The sequence below is a fragment of the Xiphophorus hellerii genome, chromosome 2, assembly GCF_003331165.1.
Source record: "Xiphophorus hellerii strain 12219 chromosome 2, Xiphophorus_hellerii-4.1, whole genome shotgun sequence".
Taxonomy (NCBI): domain Eukaryota; kingdom Metazoa; phylum Chordata; class Actinopteri; order Cyprinodontiformes; family Poeciliidae; genus Xiphophorus; species Xiphophorus hellerii.
In genome coordinates, this window is record NC_045673.1 from 17,874,697 (window position 1) to 17,897,639 (window position 22,943).

A 22,943-nucleotide genomic window follows, 5' to 3' on the forward strand; every position below is an offset into this window, starting at 1 on the left:
CGCATGCAGTGCGTGCAACGACTCAGTCCCTGTGCTGAGGTTTGAGGGAAAGACCCCGCTGACCAGCGCACAGGGTGGGGTTCACCAACAAGGCGCTCAGTCCCCGTGCGCCGACACGCCCCCGCGCTTGGCGCTGTCCGATTCTCTGGTGCTGAACGCTGGATACCAGAACGGCAAACTGCCTGCAGCGCACTGGATCGTCTGCCTGCACGCAGACCCTTCATGGAGCCAAGGCAGGGATCTCCCTGGCTGCAGAGACTTAAAGTTCAGGGGGCTGACCTGCACGGATCGCACCGTGGATAACTATGAAGGAAATGTTTCTCAAGTGTTTTCCTTTTGTTTTTTGAGGATTTTCTCGTCAGGTCCCCTTCCCCGCCCCCCCAGGGTTTGGAGGTGCATAACTTGCCACCAACATGATTTGGGGTGTTTTGCTGTGTTGCCTTCTAATGCCGGCAGCTGGATATAAAACACAGGCTCGATTGCCTTTCTTTCACGGACATATTTTTGAGAACTCGCCAGCGGCGTCTAAAGTGAACGGACTCAGCGTTACGGTGAAGCGCATCGACGCGCAAAAATGGTGCCCAGTCTCCGGAATGCACTTTAAATTGTTTGGAAATGGCAGTGAGGATTTCCACGTCTTCGCCCACCACAAGCGGGGAAATGTGCTGCTGAAAACTTCCCGGGTTTTAGACAGAGAGTCACGCTCAGAATACCTGCTGAGCGTCGGGTTGTGTTGCCAGACGTGCGCGTCGGAATCTGTCGTCTTCGAGGTTGCGTTGGTGAAAGTGGACGTGTTGGACACCAACGACCACGAACCGACTTTAGTGAGCGCAGACAGCGTTCATATAAGTTTAGATGACACCACCGCGCTCCGTACTGTTGTTTACAGACTGGAAGCTGTCGATGAGGACAGCGGAAAGAACGCAGAGTTGACGTTCGCCTCCGAACCAAAAAATGGCACTTTCTATGTTGTCCCGAAAACGGGGGAAGTTTTGCTCGTCGACTCTATCCTGGGTCTCTTTTCTCCCATTAAATTTTATCTGTACGTGCGAGATCACGGCTGGCCTCCTTTGACCAGCAAAGCTGTGTTGGTTACTGTTTCACCACAGCGATGGATGACGCGTACCTCTGATTTACGCGGACCAGAGAGGGCAGGACGGTCGCCGAGGGCGCTCCTCGAGTCCAGCACCGTGCTCTCCCTCAACGTGTCTGAGGACGCCGGCGTCGGCTCAGTCCTAATGAGCCTAAATCCCACCAGGTTTCAGTCAGCTGCCTACGAGCTCATTTACCCGGAGTCAGAAAGCTCTCCGGTCACCATGGGCCGCGACAGTGGAGATATAACAGTAACCCGGAGGCTGGATAGGGAGACGGAGCCTTTCCTGGAGCTCACTGTTAAGATTCAAGACAAACGAGGTGTGTTGAATATCCCTCGGTCTATCCGAGCTCAACTCAGGCCACGCAACACCCCGACACACCGCCTCTCCTCTCATTTTCTGCACAATTATCTGCTTTGCAGTGATTTTGCCCTACTTTAATGAAACGCTGCACATTAAATGCACTTGGTTAAACTGTGCCACCATCTGGACATGAAACTTTTCATCACCTGAGGCCCTCTCATTAGACTTGACCCACTGATTAAACTCATAACGGGCATTAGGGCGGCCCGATATATATGCAGAGTTTGCGGCTGCAAAATGTTGCCTGGGGGAACCAACTAGAACTTTAATTCAGCCAGGATAAGTTGGCAAATGCCTCAGTTCCACACATACAAGTCTATCTCAACAAATTAGAACAGGGGTGTCCAAAGTCGGTCCTCGAGGGCCAGCATCCTGTATGTTCTAGTTTTCTCCCTGGTGGTAATAACAACCTCTTCAGCATGTCAATGTTCTTCTTAGGCCTCTAATGTGACATCATTGGATCCAGGTGCATTAAACCAGGGAGAACTAAAACATGCTGGATGCCGGCCCTCCAGGACCCACTTTGGGCACCCCTGAATTAGAAGATTATTCAAATGATTATTTATTTTATGCAATTCTAAAAGTGAAACTTGTATTATTGAAATATCACTAAACTATATCAATAGGGTGATATATTTAGGCAGTTTGTTGTGTTAGTTATGATTATTATGGCTTAACATCTATAGAAACAAATTGGTTTCTCAGAAAATTTTAACAATACAAGAAACCACTAATAAGGATTTTAAATTAATATGATGCCGCTGCCCTTGCCGCCCTTGGTGGTCACCCTGCTTTAGCGACAAACACAAAATATCCAGTTTGGTCATTCTAACCCCTGTGTTGACCAGCCTATTTTATATTTTGAACTCAGAAATGCTTCATAGAAAACAAAAATAATAAACACTGAAAATAGCAGAAATTGGTTTCCTGCTAAAAATTGTGATTAAAATTTAACAGAAAGTGTTTGTTTTTTTTCACCTAAACACCAGGATTGCATTTTCACAGTAATGACACATTTATTATTTGTTTTGTACTGCACAAAGCAACTGAACAATAAGAGCGTATTGGATGTGGAAGAATGGTGATTCATGAAGAGACCTTTTCAAATTGACTAAATTATGTGTCCTTGATTGACATAGTTTTGGACTGTGAAGTTGTTTTCAGAGCTAATCCGTGTAGAGTGGCAAACCACTGCGACCCTCTCCCTCTCATCAGCTGGCATTACCCCTCTAATCCTCCTCACATTCGCTCTCTAGGCCCAGGGATTTGAAGTAGCACTACCATAGTCAGGAAACATCTCACTTACTCAGGGAAAAGGTGAAATTATCGGCAGCTGAGATGTGTACTGATGTATGTGTGTTGCTAAAAAAAAAAAAAGTTAGACTTTAAGCTCAAAAACGGGAAGATGGAAAAACGAGAAAAACGTTGAATCCAAATGATTTGCTTCTTAATTGAGCCTCACGGTGTGCAGGAAACAGTGTACACTGTTTTCGTTCAAATTGCCTGCTGCTGTTACGTTTCACAGCGTGTTCTAGATTGTAATTGCATGCCTGATTGAGATGCATTCTTGCAAAGGTAGGTGTCTGGAGGATTTGGGGAGAGAGGGAATATAGTAAAAAACTAAAATCTTCTCTCTCTCTTTTGCTCACTTAACAGGTGAGTAGCAGAATTCAGCAGGTCTGGACTGACAGATATTCAGATAGCTTCTTTCAGTGTATCTCTCTTACCTGCAAAACTCTCCTCTCATGATCAAAGGCATGGCATGATTTTTATTCCTGTGACTTTGGCTTTTCAAACAGAATCCTGGCAGGAGACTGGGAGGACAGGCCTTTCTTCTGCTTGTCTCATTTTAGATCCATACATGTATGTCTCTCTGATGGAATAACCCAATTTGAGCCTTTTGATTAGTATTTATAGAGGTTGAGTCAGGTCTCCCATGTGACTTGGTGTTTGAGATCCCTTTGTAATGAATTTTGGGACATGAAAGCCACAATTTCGCAAATGCATCAGAGAGCGTTTTGTGTATGCTTGTTTTGTCTGCGAGTGTGGCTGTGTGGTCACATGAAAATTGACCCCAGGCGCGATAGCAATAGTTTTAATGAGGCCCCATGCGTTGCGTCATCTTGACTTATTTTACCACAGTGTACTCTCCGAGGCACAGAGCTGTCCGCCGTACTGACAGTCACCTGCTGCGAGTCAAACAAGACGTTGCCATCAGATTACAGGCAGACAGCAGATCCCTCAGAGTTATAGTTACAGCAGTTTACGGCAAACAATAAAACTACTCAGGCATCAACATGCAAAAGAAAATAGCCAGAAAATTCTCCTTTCTAATATTAGGCAATATAAGAGGTTGAAAGATTAGTTCACGCAGACAAATAATTGAGGTTAAAAGAGCTTGCCACTAAAAGAAAAGGTGATGTTTTTGGAAAAGTCAGAATGCCTGTCTTTACAGCATCATTGTTTATTTCAGTTCCTCGTTGATTCTCATCAATCAAGAACATCATCACTCCTGCTCTGTACTAAAGTGGTTTGAACTGTTTATACTTCTATAGTGCCCTGTAATTTACATACCTGGAACTCTTTTACAACTTGTCACATTTAAACCATAAGCTTTCATGTACTTTATTGCTACTTTACGCAAGAGACTAACACAGTATATATATATATATTTATTTCCATTCTCCTTTGCCAAATGATTTCTGTGAACATAAATTTTCAGATCTAATCACAAAATAATTTCCCTGCTGGGATGAATAAAGTAATTCTAGAAATCAGAGCTGGATTTAGGTTTTGACTTTGAGCAAATTCTGACACATAACACGTTTTTTGTTCATTTGTGTTTCTGAAATGCCTTCCGCTCAGTTAGACTGAAGAGAGATCATCTGTAACCATGAGTTTTCAAGTCATGTAACAAACTCTGAATTGGATCTGGGCTGGGTCATTCTAACAAATGGATATGCTTTCATCAAACTGATTCTGTTGGAGCTTCTTGCTGTTTCTTGCATTTTGTTGACTTGCTGGATGGCTGACCTTTGCCCCAATTTAAGGTTTTTTGAAACCTCAAACATTTTATCAACTGCAGTTGCTTAAGAAAAGATAGTGTGTTAGGGGATGTGTATAGGGATTTGCATAGAAGCTCAATTTTGATCATTTTAACGCATGGATAAGCACTCAGTTGGAGCTCTGGTTATATGTCTAACACCGTTGTCCTGCTGGAAGGCTCATCACTATTATCATGATGGTAGTAGTCTCCAGGATGCTACTGTCTTAGATCAGTTTTCTTCTCACTCCCATCTCCCCAATATTCTGATCCATCTCTCCATGTTCACTAAAACTCACAAACAAACTATGATTACTTCACAGAACAGCTGTGACAATGCTGGATTGAGGTTGATTTAATTTATGTGTGTCAGACTAAAGGGAGTAGAATGCATACACAGATTGCACTTTACCAATTTTGTGAAAAAAAGTCATTTTTTTCATGCACTTTACAGCTGAGCTTCACTGTGTATTGGTCTAATAGACAATGTTCAAATAAAAATACATATGTGGTTAAAACATGACAAAATAAAAAATAAATGTTAGACTTGAATAGACTTGAATTAGTGTTCATACAGGTCCTGAAACAATTGCAGATGTGTAGAGTACAACCATAAAAGAAAGAGATCTCCACAAAATAAGTGCTACCAGTATAATATTCAGTAAATGTTGTAAAAAAAAACCCCAAAAAATCCACCAATGGCAAACAAGGCAGAGCTTCACAGAAACGGTGTTGTTTCTTCACAGCCCCATCTGATGAAGCGGTGGTCTGGCCCTGTTGGTTTTCCTGCGTGTAGCGATCAGTGAACAGTGACCTCTGGGTTATAGCTGAAATTTCGAAACCAAAAACCTTTATCCAGTAGAAATATTGTGGTACATGAAGCGAGAAGTTCATGTGAGGAAACTCTGCAAACTCCCGCAGTTAAGACTGTGGAATCAACAGAAATTCTGCCAAGCTTATGTGCAGAAGTGATCAGGCGTTACTAGAAAAAAAAAGAAAAGCTGCAATCACTGCAGCTTGTTTGAAAACAGGAATTAAATTCATGCAATTTGACCACTTTCCTATGTCTTTTAATAATACAAAGTCCCATAATAATAATAAAGAGTATGACTATTTGCTGTTTTGACTCTCTAGGTTGTCTTTGTCTAGCTTAAAAACATGTATATCAGTCTAATATTGTTTGAGAACATGTTTGAACAGAAACAAAAAATAATTCAATTCAAAAATCCTAAATTAATCCCAAATATATCAATCAATAGCCACCATCAATAATGCACATCAATACATTTGCAATCGCTCAGAATCTTTTCAATTATTTTTATGTTAATGTTCACTCCTGCAAATAGTTTCGAAACATTTTGTGTGGTGGATAAAGTACTCCTTGCTATTAGGTGGTGAATGCAGGTTTACTTAATGTATAGTGAAAGCATTCATTAAGCAGTTAATGTGGGCATGAAAAGCTAATCAAGGTGGTATGAGGCTTTTTCGCGTTAATAAGTTTGAGGTGGGTACAGCATTATGATTAGAGCCATCACTAAAGCTGGTATTAGTGTTGTTCAAATAGAGATTAAAGAGCCAAGTCTGACAGTTAGATATACTGCCTGTGCATGTAGATGGGAGATGGAGCAGCTCTTCAGGATTACGCACAGTGTGGCGTCAATCCTTTTGGACTTACCTGAAACAGAGTGAGCTAAGCCAACACTCTGGGTCTATGCTAACAATAGCTCTGAGGATTTAACATGTTTGAGCACTGAACTACCTGTGTAGCCTGACGCACTTATCAGAATCAATATTAGGATAGAGTGCCTTGCAAAGTATTCATGTCACTTTAGTTTTTCCATGCTTTGTCACATTACAGCCAAAACTAAATGTATTTTTGGTGTATCGTGTGACAGACCAGCACAGTGTAGAGCATTAAGAGGTTTTCCCAGTTCTTTTGAAAGTGTTGTGTGCATTGTTACTCAAACCCGCCCGAGTCAGTAACTGTAAGAGCAACTTTTTAGTGTCTTTTCAGCTGCAAGTCTTTTATAAAATGAAAACAAATAAAAACATCAGCGTATCTCTTAACAGCTTTGTACATTACAGTTTCTGCCCAGTTGCCTTTTTGTCCCAAACTGGTTATGCTCAATTGCATTGTATTGAGTTCATCTGTGAACATCAATTTTTTAAAATCTTCACACAGATTCGCAAAGGGATTTAGCTGTGGAATTTGACTGGGCCGTTTTAACCTGAATATGTTTTAATCTAAACCATTCCATTGTAGTTCTGACTGATTCTTTAGGATCATCGTCCTGTTAGAAGATGGTCCTGTCAAATTTCTTTCATTCTCAAACAGGTTTTCCTCCAGTATTGCGCTCCATCCATGTCACGTCACCACCAACTCTGAGCAGCAGGCCGTGCCTGCTGAAGGAAACCGCAGCATGATGCGTCCACCACCTGGTTTTACAGCTGGGATTGTCTGTTTAGAGTGATGCACAGTGTTGGTTTTCCACCACACATTGTTTTTGCTTTGCCCTCTGACCTCTGTGACTCCTACAGTTACCATCTTAGATGCTATGCAAACATGCCACACTTCAGATTTTCAGGTATGAAAAATATCTAAAACGTAAATATCTTTCCTTTCCTGGCCAACCATCTACCATTGAAATCCCAATGAAATACACTCTACCTTGGGTTCGTTTTGTGACAAAAGTGGAAAAAGTCGAGGGGTGTGGATGTGTTTACAAAGGTTTGACTTGTTTTTCCATTCAGGCCAGTCAGGAACCCACATTGTTGATTCTCATCATCATGGATTTGATTGAAATAATTTACCGTAACTCTGGTATCAGATGCTGCTGCTTTCATAAAATTAAACTGTTTTGATTGGTATTTTCTGCTGTAATTGATCAGTTAATGTAACAGTGCAGCAGATTGTCATATCTGACTGCTTCTTTCTGACTGGTTTGAGCTAATTACTCTCGCTCATTTTTGAAACAATATCCGTATGCTACATATTACCATCCCAGCGACGTGATTCATCACACCACTTTCTTTTTAATTACGCCTCCAAAAGTTTGGAATTGCTTTCTCTTTTTGCGGAACAAAACTAATACTTTGGTAATTTCTTGCCTTTTAATCGTCCTTTCGTCAAAACCTCAGAAAATGATTCGTCACTAGAGCATGAGTGAAGCTTAATTTCTATTTGTTTGTACGTATCCACATGTCACAACAAGATGCTTTAGAAGTTTTGAGTTTAATTAGGACTTTATTGCTGAATAGAAATGACTTCAGGACCCCCTGACTGGTCTGTACTCCCTCTGTGGAAGCATCAAATTTAGCATACGGTAGCGTAGCCTCGTTTGTTTAAAGAGTTTGCTTTTCCTCGGGGCTCAGAGAGAGCAGTCTTCCTTTTTTCTTGACAAGATCTCCTGCTAATGCTGGAACAATATTTGACTTCTAAACTATATTCAGTGCTCTAAGAATCCCCTGAGAAAACAATATTTTTTTTCTGACATACCCTCTGTGTATCAAACCATCTGTATAGAAAAAATAGAAAAGGTAAAGGCAGTGGAAGTAGGCCATGACTCACGACTCGCACACTGGTTATGCAGTGTTGTTTTGTCAAGAGGGAGCCAGGGACCATCGCCAGCTCTCCCTCTATAGGATTTCCACTGGCCCACAGAGGACGTCAGTTTAGATTTGTGGTGGGGATTTTTTTTCTCCCTCCTCGCTTTCGCTTGTCCCCACCCGAAGAATCGCTTTCTTTGCACCTGACTGGGAATCTGTTAATGGTATTTGACGGGTTAGGGGGAGTATTGAACACGCGGTGCTGCCCTAAATGGGCTTGAGCTGCTTCCCCCCTCGTCTTTAGTTATCTGTGGGCAGGCTGGTATTCAGTTTGTGGTAATCACCTCTTTGCAGGATGTTTTGTCTGGGAGCTTTCTCCCTCTCCCCCTCTCTCTCTTTCTTCCGACCTCGCCTCCCCCATCTCTGTCTCGCAGTCAGCATCTCGCCTCATGCTGCCTTTAATCCAATTTCTCTTTTCCAACTTGCCCCACCTCCTTCCAACTAAATTTGCATATTCCCCCTTGTGATGTGAAATGAATTGAGGAGAGACTATCTCTTTTTTTTTTTCTCTGGTAATTTGTGACTGAAGGGCTGTTTGTTTAAGTAGAAAACAATTTCACAAAAAGATGTTTGCATTTATTAAATACAGTTTTTAAAGAATTCCTGGGGGATTGGGCTTCATGTTTTTATTGTGATGGAAAGCATGCGTGTGGTTGTGTGTACACGCGTGGGAATTGTTTTTCTATCTGCATATCTAATTATTTAAATGTGTTTGCTTCGTGTTAAGTATCCACATTCTTAGACTCGTCACCTCCGGCACCTCTGCTTTGGAGCTGTAACAAGTCTGCAGCGCTGGATTTCTGCTTTGTGGCTTCTCATTTATCAGATCTCTGTCTAACTTCCCTGCAGTCTTCGTCATCTTCCAAAGTCTTTGCATGCATCTTCTGCCTCGCAGGTAGGAGGGGTGTGCTTGCCACTGTGTTTTTGAAAGATGTGATTAAAGCTGTATGAACAAGATCAGAGCCAGGAAAAAACAGAGACCTCCTCTCCTCTACACCTGGAAAAGATATTTAAAGTGGAAACAAGCGACTCGGAAAGGTCAGAGCAAGCGGCGTGAACGTTGATATGAGATCGGAAAAGTTAAGAGAGGCAAAGGTGAGAAAGATAGAGAAACACAGTGGTAGAAAAAAAAAGATGGGAATGTGTTAATACATGCCAATGAGAAGGCGTGTGTGTGTGCGTATTTTCTCTGTACGTCTCTGCAAGCTTCGCTGAAAATAAGTAAAGGGCAGTCAGATGAGTGACAGAAAGTTGTTGACTGCTGATGAGAGGTCAGCTTGGTGAAAAGTAATTGTCAGATGGAAGCGAGAGACTGTTCAGAGGGCAGGAGTGGAATGAGGTGTGCATGTACTCTACCCTGTAGTGCAGATAGGAGGGTTATAGGGCACAGTAGGATTGGGGTGCTACTATATAGCTGCAAAAACACCAATGTGCACAAGCATTTCAAAACTGTTTCAGGCAAAAGGAGGAAAGATTAGAGGAGGAATACCTACCCTTAGGAGAAAAGAGCAAACATGAAGGGATGTGATGGCACATAAAAATGTGCGTTGTCTGGCAGAGATGTTGGGTTGACTTTTACAGCCCTCAGAGCAGAAGTACTGATCCTCTGCCAGTGCTCTCTTTATTAGAGAATTAAAATGAGGATTTAGTGGGATCATTTTAATGTAAGGTATACCGGGGCCAAAGTCTTCATCAAGAGGGCCAACAAAGTTTTAAGAGTATGGAATAGTTTTTAAAGGGGATGAAGTGTAAATGGTCTCACAATCCTCCGTCCAATCCAGTGTCTATAAAAAGCGATAAATGTGTTCAATATCTGTGCCAGGTATCTGGATTCAACAACTCCCCCTGGACCTCCACCCATTTTTAGATGTTCTGTGAAGGAGGCTTAGAATCATGGTAATATTTTATTTTATGTCATGATTTTTATTGAAAAATCTTAATGAGGTTTTGGTTGTTTTGAATCAGTGAAGCAAAACAAACGGACTATGTAGGAAAGATGTTGAAAGCTCTTGTTACTGCACGTTAAAGAATGATGTGGGGATTGTTTTGATTTTCTGCCCTAAGATCATCATTACTCATGTGCCGCTTTATGTTTCATATGGCTGGAAAATGCTTCATCCAGGCCCTGATGCGATGTGGGAACTAATGTCCTTCTTGCCTCGTTTGTAATCCCTCCATTACTTTCTTTATTTCTGCACATTGCTCCGAATGTACAGAGTTAATCTCCTCTCTTTTTTATTTATGAATTTGAGGCACATCTAGGAGAGTAGTTGCTGTAAATCAAGACAGAATGATTTAGAGTCGACATTCATTTTGCCAACGCTTCACAGCAAGCCATGGTAGAGGCAGGAGGTAGGCAGGTGAAAATAAACAGTTTACTGGAGAAAAGATATTCAAAACTTATAAAAACTAGGGTCCAGTGGTAAAGCCAAAATAATGTAGCACAAGATGAGCATAAGATACCAGATTGGTGGCAATAACAAGATGATTTCACACTGAGTGAGAAAACCCAAGTAGTATTTAGTCTGGAAAGCCTGATTACTGGAATGTTAGACAGGTAAGTTAACAGGCAGATGGGAGACAGCTTGGGAGTGCAGGCAGCTAAGACACTGAAGGGAGATACTGAGCAGATCTGGGAGTTTAGACAACAAAATATGTAAACGGTACCAGAGATACAACAGAAACTCAAATACTACAGATTTGAGTTTCTGAGCTCACAAAGAGACAGAAAATAAGGAACGAAGATCAAATAAACGTAACTAAGGTGTGCAGTTCAGACAAGAATAAAAATACATTTCAAATACTAGAGGATACTGCAAGGAATTGATCCTAAGGATTGGACTGAATATAAAAAGCAAACACTAACGAATCCTAAAATAAAGTGAAACACATGACAAATGTTCACGAGAATTGGATGAAGAGTCCTAACAGATGAAGAATCGTTTTTTCTTCTTGGGTTCTTAAATTGCAATAAAAGTATCTCAATGTGTTTTTTAATCAAATACAATTGGGCTAAATTATAGCAAAGAAATCCAAAAAGGAGATTGCCTCAAGTACCTGGATATTATTTGAATTCCCAACTTAAATTTGAAAGACGTATTAGGAAAGCATCTAAAAATGTTCAGCCAAATGATTTCTAAATCACCCACAGCAGGAGTCATAACAAGGAGAGCTGTAAACAGATTGCAATTCAGTTAGGTGCAAAACATCCTTTGGACAATCATCTTTCTCATTTAAAGATCCAACATTTGTAATATTTTGCTGCCAGTAAGTAACAATTTGCTAGCCTTAGAACATTTAAATATATGTGAAAAAAATGTCTCAAACAGAGACAAATGTGTGAACATTGAAACTAGTATACGTTGCACTGCTCAGCACTTTAATGCATTGTTATTTTAAGTCTTATTTTACTGTTAGCTTTAAATAGGTTTCTTTGTATCATTAGTTTTAAAGGTTGACTTCTCAAAGCCTAACCAGGGACTGGGTGTCTGAATTAGCCATTGTCTGGATTCCCTGTAGACAGTACACTGGTTTCTTTGAAATATAAAATTATTCTATGTCTCATACATGATTAAAAAAAAAGTGAAGCAAGCGGCCAAACTGACCACTATCTGGCTAAATCTTTCTCATAAAAGAAAAGTTTGCAAATGTAATATAATCAGCCTAAGTTTATTAAATGCAAGTCATGTAAATCTTTGGCACTTTTGAGATTGTAGTTGTTTTAAGTGGAATTATAAAATAATTGGACAAGACCACACCTAAATCAGTCTAAGTAAAATTCCATAGCTCAGGATAAAACTATGCTTCCACACTTGGAATCTCTCCTCCTCCCCTTTCATCTCTAATTATCCCAATTATCCTTCCCGTTCAACAATACCAAGGAGGGGAGTGTCGGACTGCTCCAGCTTACTTTAAACTTCAGCCAAATAGTAGCTCTCCTTTTTTCCTTTTCCAACTCCTTGGAAAAAATACTCGAGCAGAACTCCTTTATTCCTCTTGGGCCTGCTCTGACTAACCATTAGCACAAAAACAATCTCTTTTCCAATAAAGAGAGAACACCAAAGAGTTATACACTGTAAGTCAGATATTAAGTCGACACAAACTCTTAAAAGAGCAATACTATGTATTTTCCAGGCACATTGAACCATTTTATAGAACAATCAAGTAACTTTTACCTTCAATTGGTGTAAAAATCCTGCATACATCAAGAATGACTTAGAAGAAATTTGACTCAGCAATCTGACAATTTTTCTTCTGTCTCTTTAAGAAGTTCCTGCTTTTTAACAACACACTTCCTTCAGCACGTCATCACAGCATTCCTCCATTATGCTGTTGACAACCAGTTCTTATGAGTGTTAGTTTGCATGACAAGCTCAGCAGATGTGTCGTTCCACCAGGTGTTTCCTAATTGCTGCTGCCACAAGTCGCTGTGGGGAGAAGGTGCAGAGGAAGGCTACTCTGTGAGGCAGAAGCTCGGCTGGAGACTGCAGGTCCAAGAGCTTGGTGGAAACGGGCAGTATTTTTGTGAGACAAGCGTTTAGGCACCCCAGAATGGTTGCCACAGGAGATGCAAGGATTCCTCAAACATGCATGAAAGAATCAAAGCAACACTCCAGGCATGTTTTTGATGAGGGAAACACAATTTCGTGATGTAAAGCTCAAAGAAGTCAATTTTATATAATACCCCCTCTTTAAAGGAACAATTGAGGATTTTTGAAGAGTGGTTCTATTGACTAGTAATAGGCAGTAAATATGTTCCCTACTGTATATAACTCCTCTGGTGTTTTACTTTGTAGAAATCTAGATCAGTTGGTCTATGATGTTAAATCTAGCAGCTAGTTCAACAGAGATCAGGACTAAAGCAGACTTCTGCTTTTAAAACAACTTCAATCTCCAAAACATCAGAGTGGCCTATTATTTTAAGAACCTTTAAACTGAAATCATGTTAGCATGTTTTTTTGGGGTTTTTTACCACAAAAATGATGTCTACATAAAAAACAGAGGATAGAACAAATAATCCTATTTCTGTGAAAAATAGGAAATTCATAATGACCACTAAAAGTGCTTTAGACTAGAGCCACATTCGCTCATTCACCCCCACATACACACACACATATTTATACGCCAATATGCAAATCAGTAGCCACCTTGGGCTTTAATTGCCTTGCCTAGGGGCACATCAACATGTGATACTAGAATAAAGTCTAAAAACTTTCTGTAAGATAATATGCACTGAGTCACTTACATATGAGTGCGTATATGCACTCATATATACTGAGAACAGAATGCAATGCATTTTTGATTAGTTACTCCCTTATAAAAAAAAATGCAAGTGGTGTAAAAATATTACATACAATGATAAATATGCAGATTTTAATTAGTGCTTCTCTAGTCAAAATGACCACTCAAAATGCTTTAACAATAGAGCCACATTCTCGCAGCAGCATTAATAAATGAATACACATTCAAACATTGATAAGTTGTATTTATGTGTTTTCTGAATGTCTTATGCGAGTATAGAGCTTTGTTGAATTACAAATTTCTGTCACCTTTGGTGTCAGACAAATTTTATAAATGCAGAAAACAGAAAACTTGGGATAAGTCCCTTCCCAACAGGTACATAAACCTGCAGAAGAAAGAAGCTAGAATTGAACTCAGCATGTTCAATTTGAAAGAAGATTCTACCCATCCAGATCCAGCTAGTCCAAGTAAACAATTTTTTTATTTACTTAGCCATTAGGTAGTTGCTCTAACTGGAAAAGGTTTTTTATCTGCTCTCAGTTTCTTTCGCACAGGAAGATCCTACCTTCATTTAAAGGTCACCTGCTTTCCATGTACAGAGGTTGCTCTCATCCAGGTATTGGATGAGATTTCATGCAAAACATAAATAACCTCTTAAACCTGCACTATGTAAACTTTTATAAACATTTTTCACATATTTGTTAAGAACATACTGACTATACTGTCACTAGTTCAAGACAAATAAATTGTGAAGGAGATGTAAAGTAGGTTTGTGCACACATTGCAAAAACACAAAATCTTACTTAGAATTTTTGGTCTAGTTTGTAGCGCAAATATCTGAGTACACAGTATAACAAGCAAAAAATGTCTTATCAGTGAAATGATCTGCTAATGAAACAAGTACCTTTTCATCAATATCTTGCTGAAAAGTTTCTTGTAAATTAGTTTTGCCTTATTTCAAGTGTACGAAGATATTTGCAGTAGAAACTACACCAAAATTATACTTGTTAAGAATTTGTGTTTTTGCTGTTTACACAAGCGTGATTAACAGTGTAAAACCTCTCTGGCTGGCTTTGATTGGTGTTTTCTGGCTGAGCGGTGTATTTCTGTAGATGGCAGTAGGACCACAGAGAGGAGGGAGAGAGGCTGGATTTTTTTTTATCTATCCCATGTGATCCTGTAAGGACATAGTGACAGTTTTAACAAATATGTAAAAAAGCATATTTTACAGAAGTCACCAGCTGCAGATTTAATGCAAATATTCCTCTGGTTTTAGGTTATTAAAATGAGGTTTGCATGAAAGGCTGTAAAGTTTTTTCAAACTGGTCTCACTTTCAGACATGAAAGCTCTTTTTCAATCATGGTCCTGCTTAGAGATTCAGTTATTTCAGCTTTCAAGACCATCAAATCAACTTCATGAAAAATATTTACTTCTTGAAACCTTGATTATCACTTTTTTTTGAATATGTAAATTATCCCTTGAAAATGTCCTCAGTACAATGAACTGTTGCTTGTTTTGGCCCCTGAGTGACACCTGTCATACTTTAAACATGAAGCAATGAGTCATAAAATGTAAAGGAAAAGCACATTGGACCAGAGAAGTATAGTGTATGTAGCTGAACGGGACCAGAAAGTAAAAAGCAAAATGGTTAGGAGCCACTCCAGTAAAGTGCAGATGATAAATGTGTGTTTTGCTCTTAAACTATGCAGCCATAAGACCACAGAAGTTGCATGTTTTGATTGAGCTGAATCCTTTTGCAGTCTTTGTGTCATGATGAAAATGCTGTGCTACCTCTTAGTGGCAGCAGTCAAAGCTCATCATCTTTCGTTTTATTTTTTGTTTGAAGTGGGCTCTGCTGAAGTGTTGTTTTTCATGGTGGGAGATTCTACAGGGATCTGGCAGCCCTATGTGACTTAATGAATAAAATCCGATGGCAGAAACCCCGCATCTCGTCACAAAGTCACGGTGACAGCAACTGCGTTTAATGTGAGTCAACCAGAGGGTTAATATTAAACCCAGGACTAGTGGACTATTATAACTGCAACAGCTAGAGGAGGGAGGAATTGGATGAAAACATAATTAAATCCGAGACAGTGAATGAGTGAGTATCTGCTGTATCTGTCTCACAGATGTGGAAACCTCATCCTTCAACCTACACATATTAGTTTGTTGTGTGCGGTTTTGTGGGAGATGTGAGTGCTGCATTTGGCACTGTGCTTTGAAGACCGTCATGGTGACAGGGAGTTTTTATTGGGCCAAGCGTCTGCATTATTGATGCCTATTACAACAGACATGGTCAGCTCTAGACTTTACTCCAAGGCAGGTGCTGTCAGGTAAATGTCTCGCTGACCTCCAATCGCACTGATTCCCTGAATGCCTCTGTGCAACCTGATGTCTACCTTTGTGATAAATGAGCATGGCTCGCACATCGCACGAGAAACTTAGAACCAGTGCTGAAGGTTTTGTTTTATTAAATTTAATCTGTGATACGGCTACACTGGTTTATTGGGAGGCAGAGGTTTGAGTTGGAGGTTTGTTATTGACATAATTTAATCATCCGCTATTGTGTTCGCTGTGATTGCCTAAATGTGGAGAGATTCCTGATGAACACAGTGGCGTTTGAGCTCGCTTGGCGACTGCTTTGTTCCTTGGCATTTTTCCCCGTCCCTCCTAAACTTTCACTTTGGCTCCACTTTGGCATGCTGGGTCATCTCTCATTTCCCCCAGAGAGCTGAATTGATTTTGTGGTATTGATTAACCAGGAGTAGTTTTGCTCCCAGTCACAAAACATCACTTTAAACAACAATTTATATGTCGCAGAATAGGCTGTGACAGAAGCCAGCTGATAGTTTACCAACTTGCACAGAGGTAGGTGTGTGATTGAGCCGAGGGGTTGATAGAACCCTCCTGAAACGCTCTAATGAATCAGCCACTCAGACAGGCCCGCCTATGGACTAGAATGAAAAAAGGAAAATTTCAGCCTGCGTGGGGATATGTCATGGGAATTCGATGCTTCTGCTTATTTATTTGGTCTTGAATTTCTCAACCTTTTGTACCCAAAGGTCCAATTAACTGAGCATAACAATGGTTGCAGCTCTGCTCTCGGTGGCCCAAGGAGGCACTGATAAACACGCAGACAACTTTGAAAGTTCTGCCGGCTGAACTGTGAACAAGAAGATTTTTAATGCGGCGGGGAAACGATCACATGGCTGCGAAAGCTACACTGTAAAAAAAGTCAGTAAATTTACGGTAAAAAACTGTAAAAAACCAACAGTTTTTGACCGTCGTATCCAAAAACATTGCATTACCGTAGAAATTACATGGAACTACCGTAAGTCGAAACTGCAAAGAAAGTCAGTAAATTTACGGTAAAAAATTGTAAAATGCCAGCAGTTACTGACCAGAATATTCACAGCATTATACTGCCGTAGAAAATACATGGCATTATCATAACTGAATAAACATATATCCTAAATAATTGTGACAGTCACGAATGTAGAAAATACAGAAATATAGTGTAAAAATATAAGTAATTGTAAAGTTCTTAAAAAATTGTAATATTGCCAGCAGTTAATTACCCTAAACTTAACAGTAGCAATCAGCCAAAATTACAAATTTTGCTGATGTTTAGATCTACAATGTAAAAGCGTAAACAAGACTGCAAAATAATTTTTTACAAAGAACAGAATGCTGGTGTGATATTTTGGTTTCTTTTTTAATAATGCCTTTAATACACCAAACTGAAATCTCAGCAGTAGACCAGGCATCGATCTGGCGATCCACCGATTGCAAAGCAAACTCCTACAGCCAACGCCACCATCATTTATGAGAGCATTTGATCATTAACATTAAGAGAACTGTATGTTAGCCCCTCTTGCTTGAATGAAGCTGAAGTTGGTTTCCAATTGCTGCTTCCAATTTGGGAAATGGCTAAAGGGCAATTCCACCTAATTTTTCACTGCAATCAGCATCTTTAATTTACTCTAGCTAAAAAACTACAACACCTAGACTCTTCAAATCTGGACTAGATTATTCTCAACTCATATCAGAATATTTAGAACCAAGTGTGGGATTTGTAAAACCTTTATCTGATTTGTGAAACTTCAATAAAGAACAATTCTAGTGTTATCCAAAATCATACAAGTTGTAAAGTCACCCATCATTGAAGTTTCACAAATCCCACACTTGGTTTTAAATATTGTGCTATTAGTAGAGAATAGTCTAGAGCAGGGGTCCCCAAACTTTTTCCTGCGAGGGCCACATAGCTGTTCCTTTCTCTGCTCGGGGGCCGGTCTTAGTTTTTGGAGAAAGATACCTTAGAAACTTATTGTCGGCGGGGGGGGGGGGGGGGGCTGTTCTGTCTTTGAAACTGTCGACGGGGGGGGGGGGGGGGGGGGGGGGGGGGGTTGCTGACTACGACACATTCGCGGTCGCTTTTAGATAGATTTTTACCCAGAATGGAAATGGAAAAAACCGTGAGTGAAACGGTGACTGGGACTGACTAGTATATATTTGAGGGAAAGTTAGTTTAACATCTGCTCAAGAGCCCCCTGGTGGTTGAAGAGAAATCCACAAACCAGAAAATACAATATATGAAAAAATACACTGAATGCTCTCTGGTATGAGGAGGCGGGCCAGATCCGGCATTGCCAGACCAAATGACGCAGGCCGTAGTTTGGGGACCCCTGGTCTAGAGAGTTTTTCATTTTGTTATTGTGATAAATAGTAGGGTTTACAGTAAATGGAGACTGTTATTTGTCATGTAAACAAATAATTATCTAGTTTGCATTGCTGCTTGATCCTTCAGCATCAGCAGCAAGATTCTTTTAACTCTGTTCCTGTAGTGGTGTCCTGAACTCAACACAGTAAAGTCACTGTGCTAACTAAGGTTGCTAACTAGGGTGCTGAGAGCCCAGTAGGCCTGGTCCTTGTCAAGATGCTGCTACTGTCTTTGAAATCAAATTCCTGCTATTTTTGCACGTTCAGGAGGAGAAGGGCAACACATCACAGGTGAGTCCCTTTCACGGTTTCAACTGAAGTTAGCTAACTTTAACCAACTGACAAAGAAATGTGTAGTTTCTGAGCCATGCTGTTTATGTACATGCACTGCAGCTAGATATTTTTACTATATGGAACATTTAATCTTCACAGATGCAACACTTCCATTAATGTTTCTGTAGGAACGGCTGCATAGATTATATTTCTGGTCTACTTCAGACTACATGTGCTTAAAGTTATTGTTAATGGCAGAAGCAACTTTTTCCAAGTTTGGTTCAATAATTAATTTGAATTACTTTGAGTGTGAAATGTTCATGCATGCAAGTTAAATCTCTGAAGAACATGTTAGCTTTTGTTTCAATATTTTGGTAATACTTAGAAGTATAAAGCTTGGCATCAGAGATATTATTTAATATTTTCCTTTGACCTCTTGACTCTCACACCCAAAATACTTGCACTAAAGTCACTGGGTCCATGACAGTTGAAGGATTTGAAGATAAGAGAATTTAAATATTAATATTTTACAGCTTTTCTCAGTTTGGGTGCATCTCTCAGAACAGAATTGAAATTCTTAAAACTACCTGTTCAATCTTCAAATTACTGTGTCACTTCTGCACATCAAAACAATTAGTTTTGCAAGTTTTGCTTTTGTACATCATGTAGCTGGTTATGTACACTTCTATGCTTTTATAATTGTAATTTGCTTTTATCGTCTTGATCAAAATATGTTAACCCTCCTGTTGTCCTCGGGTCAAAATGACCCGCCACTGTGTTAAACCCCCCCCCCCCCCAAAAAATCCCCTAAATGTAATTTTTTTAACTTGAGATTTTAAGACTTTTCCTAGATTGGCCCAGACAATAGAAAAAGTTCAGTGTTGCTTTTATTCTCATTTCCATGTAAGCTGTACAAAAAAAGGTACAAAGATGGTCTTCAGGTCAAAATGACCCGTGAGGCAAATGGAGTTGAAATCAAGGTCACAGAGTTATTTACAAACCATAAAATGTTACAAAGTTTTAGTTGTGTCTCAGATCAATCAGTAGCAGAAGTGAGCAGAGAGTGGAAGGCCAATTTTCCGAGCCACAATGCCAGTCAAACTCTTTCACACCTACTCAAGACTGATGCGATTTGATGACCGTGAATCAAGACCAGCAAGACGTATGACAGACAAACTTGCAGCCATAAGAGAGGTATGGGACAAGTGGGTGGAGCGGTTGCCCTACCTCTACAATCCAGAGCCTGATGTAACAGTGGATGAGCAACTGGTTCCATTTAGAGGTAATCTGTTTTCATATTTGTAATAAAAGTGATTTTCACTATTGATTTCTTTGACTGTTTTCTGTGACACTGATACTAATCACTGATGCTAATGTCTTTTGTCCAAAGGTTGTTGTCCTTTCCGGCAGTATATGCCCAGCAAGCCAGCAAAATATGGGATCAAGTCATGGGTGGCTTCTGAATCAAGCTATGCTTGGAAAATGCAAGTCTATACTGGGAAGTCAACCAGTGGATGCCCAGAGAAGAACCAGGGGTTGCGAGTTGTGCTTGATGTGACAGAGGGACTGAGGGGTCACAATGTGACATGTGACAATTTCTTCAACTCTTATGAACTCGGACAGCAGCTCCTGAAGAGGAAGATCACCATGGTTGGTACAGTTCAAAAGAACAAGCCTGAGCTCCCACCTGCACTGCTTGGGTCAAAGGAGAGAGAGGTCTTCTCCTCAAAGTTTGCCTTCACACCCACCACCACTCTAGTTTCCTACCTCCCAAAGAAAAACAAGAATGTAGTTCTTCTGAGCACACTGCACAAAGACGGCGACATTAGTGACCGTGAGGACAGGAAGCCAATCATCATCCTGGAATAAAACCGAAACAAAGGAGGTGTGGACAACCTAGATAAGGTGATTGGAGCATATAGCTGCAGAAGAATGACTGCCCGCTGGCCCCTGGTCATCTTCCACAACATCATTGATGTGTCCTCCTACAATGCCTTTGTGATTTGGATAGAGATCAACCCAACCTGGATGTCTCATAAGCACAACAAGAAGAGGGTGTTCCTGGAGCAGCTAGGAAAGGCACTTGTAACTCCACTCATTGAAAGAAGGAAGCATGTCCCCCACACAGAAGCCTCAGCAGCAGTTGTGAAAGCTATTCAGAGTGCAGCAGCTCCTGATCAACCTGAGGATCCATCTACCACAGCCACTTCCTCAGCTAAGCCAAGTAAGAGGAAGAGATGTCAGTTCTGCCCTCAGACTGTAAAACACATACTGTGTGCTGCAGGTGTAAGAAATATATCTGCAAAGGCTGTGCACTTGCATACTGCCCTACATGTGCCAATTAGTTGAATGGGTTATGTTATTTTTCATATTTTTGTATTGTACATCCTCTTGTTCACTGGAGAAAAGTAAAAGAAAATTAGTCACTGTGATGAATAAAAATGCATTCGAAACTCATTTTGCACATTTTTTTTCTTAAGCTATAGAAATTCAAGTGGAGAGGGAAAAGTCAAGTATTCACACATTTTGTGGTGAGTGACAATATACAAGATAGAATTTGGTGTTTAAAATTCAATTAAGCTGCTTATATTGGGGGTTTATTGAAGACGGGTCATTTTGACCCGGAGGATAAAGGGTGTATACAGAAAATGAGGACAACAGGACAACAACGTGTCTGTGTTGAATTCTCAACTTCCAAAATAGCATCAGTTCATTGTGTAAGTCTTAACATGCATAAGTCTTAAAGTTGTCATAATGTGAATCATATATTAATTAATTTATATTCTATTATTTTCTAAATCTGTCCTGAATTGGTAAATTGCTCCCAAGTGAGTCCTGAGTTTCTCTAACAGGTCAGTGTATGAACCATTAGCTCAACCAACGATCAACCAGTTTTCTGAAACAGATTGGAGGTGCATCTTGTGAACCATCAGTTGGCAACATTATGCTCTATATAGTCAGAACACAACACAATGTTACATGTCTGAGAACTGATGAACAAGTATCTGGGCAGAGTGAACAGCCAGAGAGAAGAAGAGGAGTGAGGCTGAGGAGGAAATAGTTGGGAGGAAAGCAGAAGAAGAGTCAGAAGAGGCTGAGGACATCTGCCAGTTTCCATCAGTCCAACATCAGGACATGGCTGAGACCCACAACATGATGCTGATGGAGGTCCTCCCACCCTACTGTTCATTCCTTAACCCCACTGAGGAAAAAAGATTCCTCAGTGGAGTTAAGGAACAAAGTGACTATGGAAATTAAAATGTAATGTAATTTCTACAGCACTGTACAGTTTTCCTTGAGGAGATTGTCCTGTGGCTCCTTTTCTACTTTTTTTGTTCTCTGCATTTCTGTCTTTTTCTTTCTGAATCACCATGGCATGGTCCATGAATAAATTATAGCAAAAGCGTAAATCAGTGTTTCTCAATCCTGGTCTTCAGCGTCACCCTGTCCTGCAGGTTTAGGTATTTCCCTTCTGCCACACACCTGAATTGTATCTCTGGATGATTAACAAGCTTCTGCAGTACTTGATTGTCATCCAATCATTTGAATCAGCTGTTCTGGAGTAGAGGCACATCTAAAACATGCAGAGCAGGGGGGCGTTGAGGACCAGGGTTGAGAAACACTGGCGTAAATGATCCTTTTGTAGTCTCTTCTCATGACTAATCGATTTGACTGTCTTATCTGTACATAGAGAGACTATAACTTATTATTTTGAGTCACTGATATGTTAACAGACAGGATTTTAAGAGCTGAACTAAGGATTTTGAAAGCAAACAAATGCTATTTTTCCTGTTTCTACAAATTGTTTTGAGAAATGCGCTTACTGTTTTGTAAATGCCAACAATGACTCGAGAAATGCACCAAAAGTGACTGAGAAAAACTAACCTAGCATAAATTGTCTCAGCTGTATCAATTTGTTTGCCTGTATGAAAAGTGTTCACATTTACAGCTTTGTTTCTGCTAGCTTGCAGGAAATGTAACTTACATAAATGGTTGAAGACAACCTATTGGCCTTCATGAGACTCAGATAAATGGTGAGTATCTATTTCATAAATTGCCTAAAACAGTTATATTTGTTTTTAGTTTGTGTATTTTGTCTGGTTGCAGACCAGAGGATCACACCTGTTGACAACAAACAAAGGTTTAACTACTGAATTTTCAGTCAGAAATGATCACACCACCTGGTTGAAGTACCTGTGTCCATATGCAAGTCAACAAAGGTGAAACAAACATTTAAGCGAATAAGATGTTCATGTAGTGCATCTTTCTAACTTTTTCTTTTTGTTTTCCAGCAGAGAGGAAACACCCGATTGACAACATGCGAGTCTCAATTTCAACCTGTGACTGGGAAGACTACAACCATCCTGAGCAACGTCTGATCTCAGCGACTTGTGACTCTCAACCCAGAACAAGAATCCTTTTATCACCATTTTGTCTTCTACAATATGTTATCTCTTATGTGGACACATACTGTTTGTTTTGTTTTTGTTTTCCAGATCTCAGTAATACCGTGAGGAAACTGGACATAAAATAGAATCAGTTCTTTTTTTAACTTGACTTTTTAAATAGAAATTGTTTCTTTAAGTGGATTACTCGTAATCTG

The 22,943-nt window shown here is 40.1% G+C and overlaps 1 protein-coding gene across 1 annotated transcript in view; it reads left to right on the plus strand.

The window, feature by feature from the left end:
• The first annotated feature begins 390 nt into the window (after positions 1-390).
• The window catches only part of LOC116737429 (neural-cadherin-like), a 142,592-nt gene continuing 120,039 nt past the window's right edge, over positions 391-22,943 (plus strand). The window contains 1 exon segment of the mRNA XM_032590565.1: positions 391-1,413. Within this exon segment, the coding sequence (XP_032446456.1) occupies positions 414-1,413 (1,000 nt within the window). The 5' untranslated portion in view covers positions 391-413.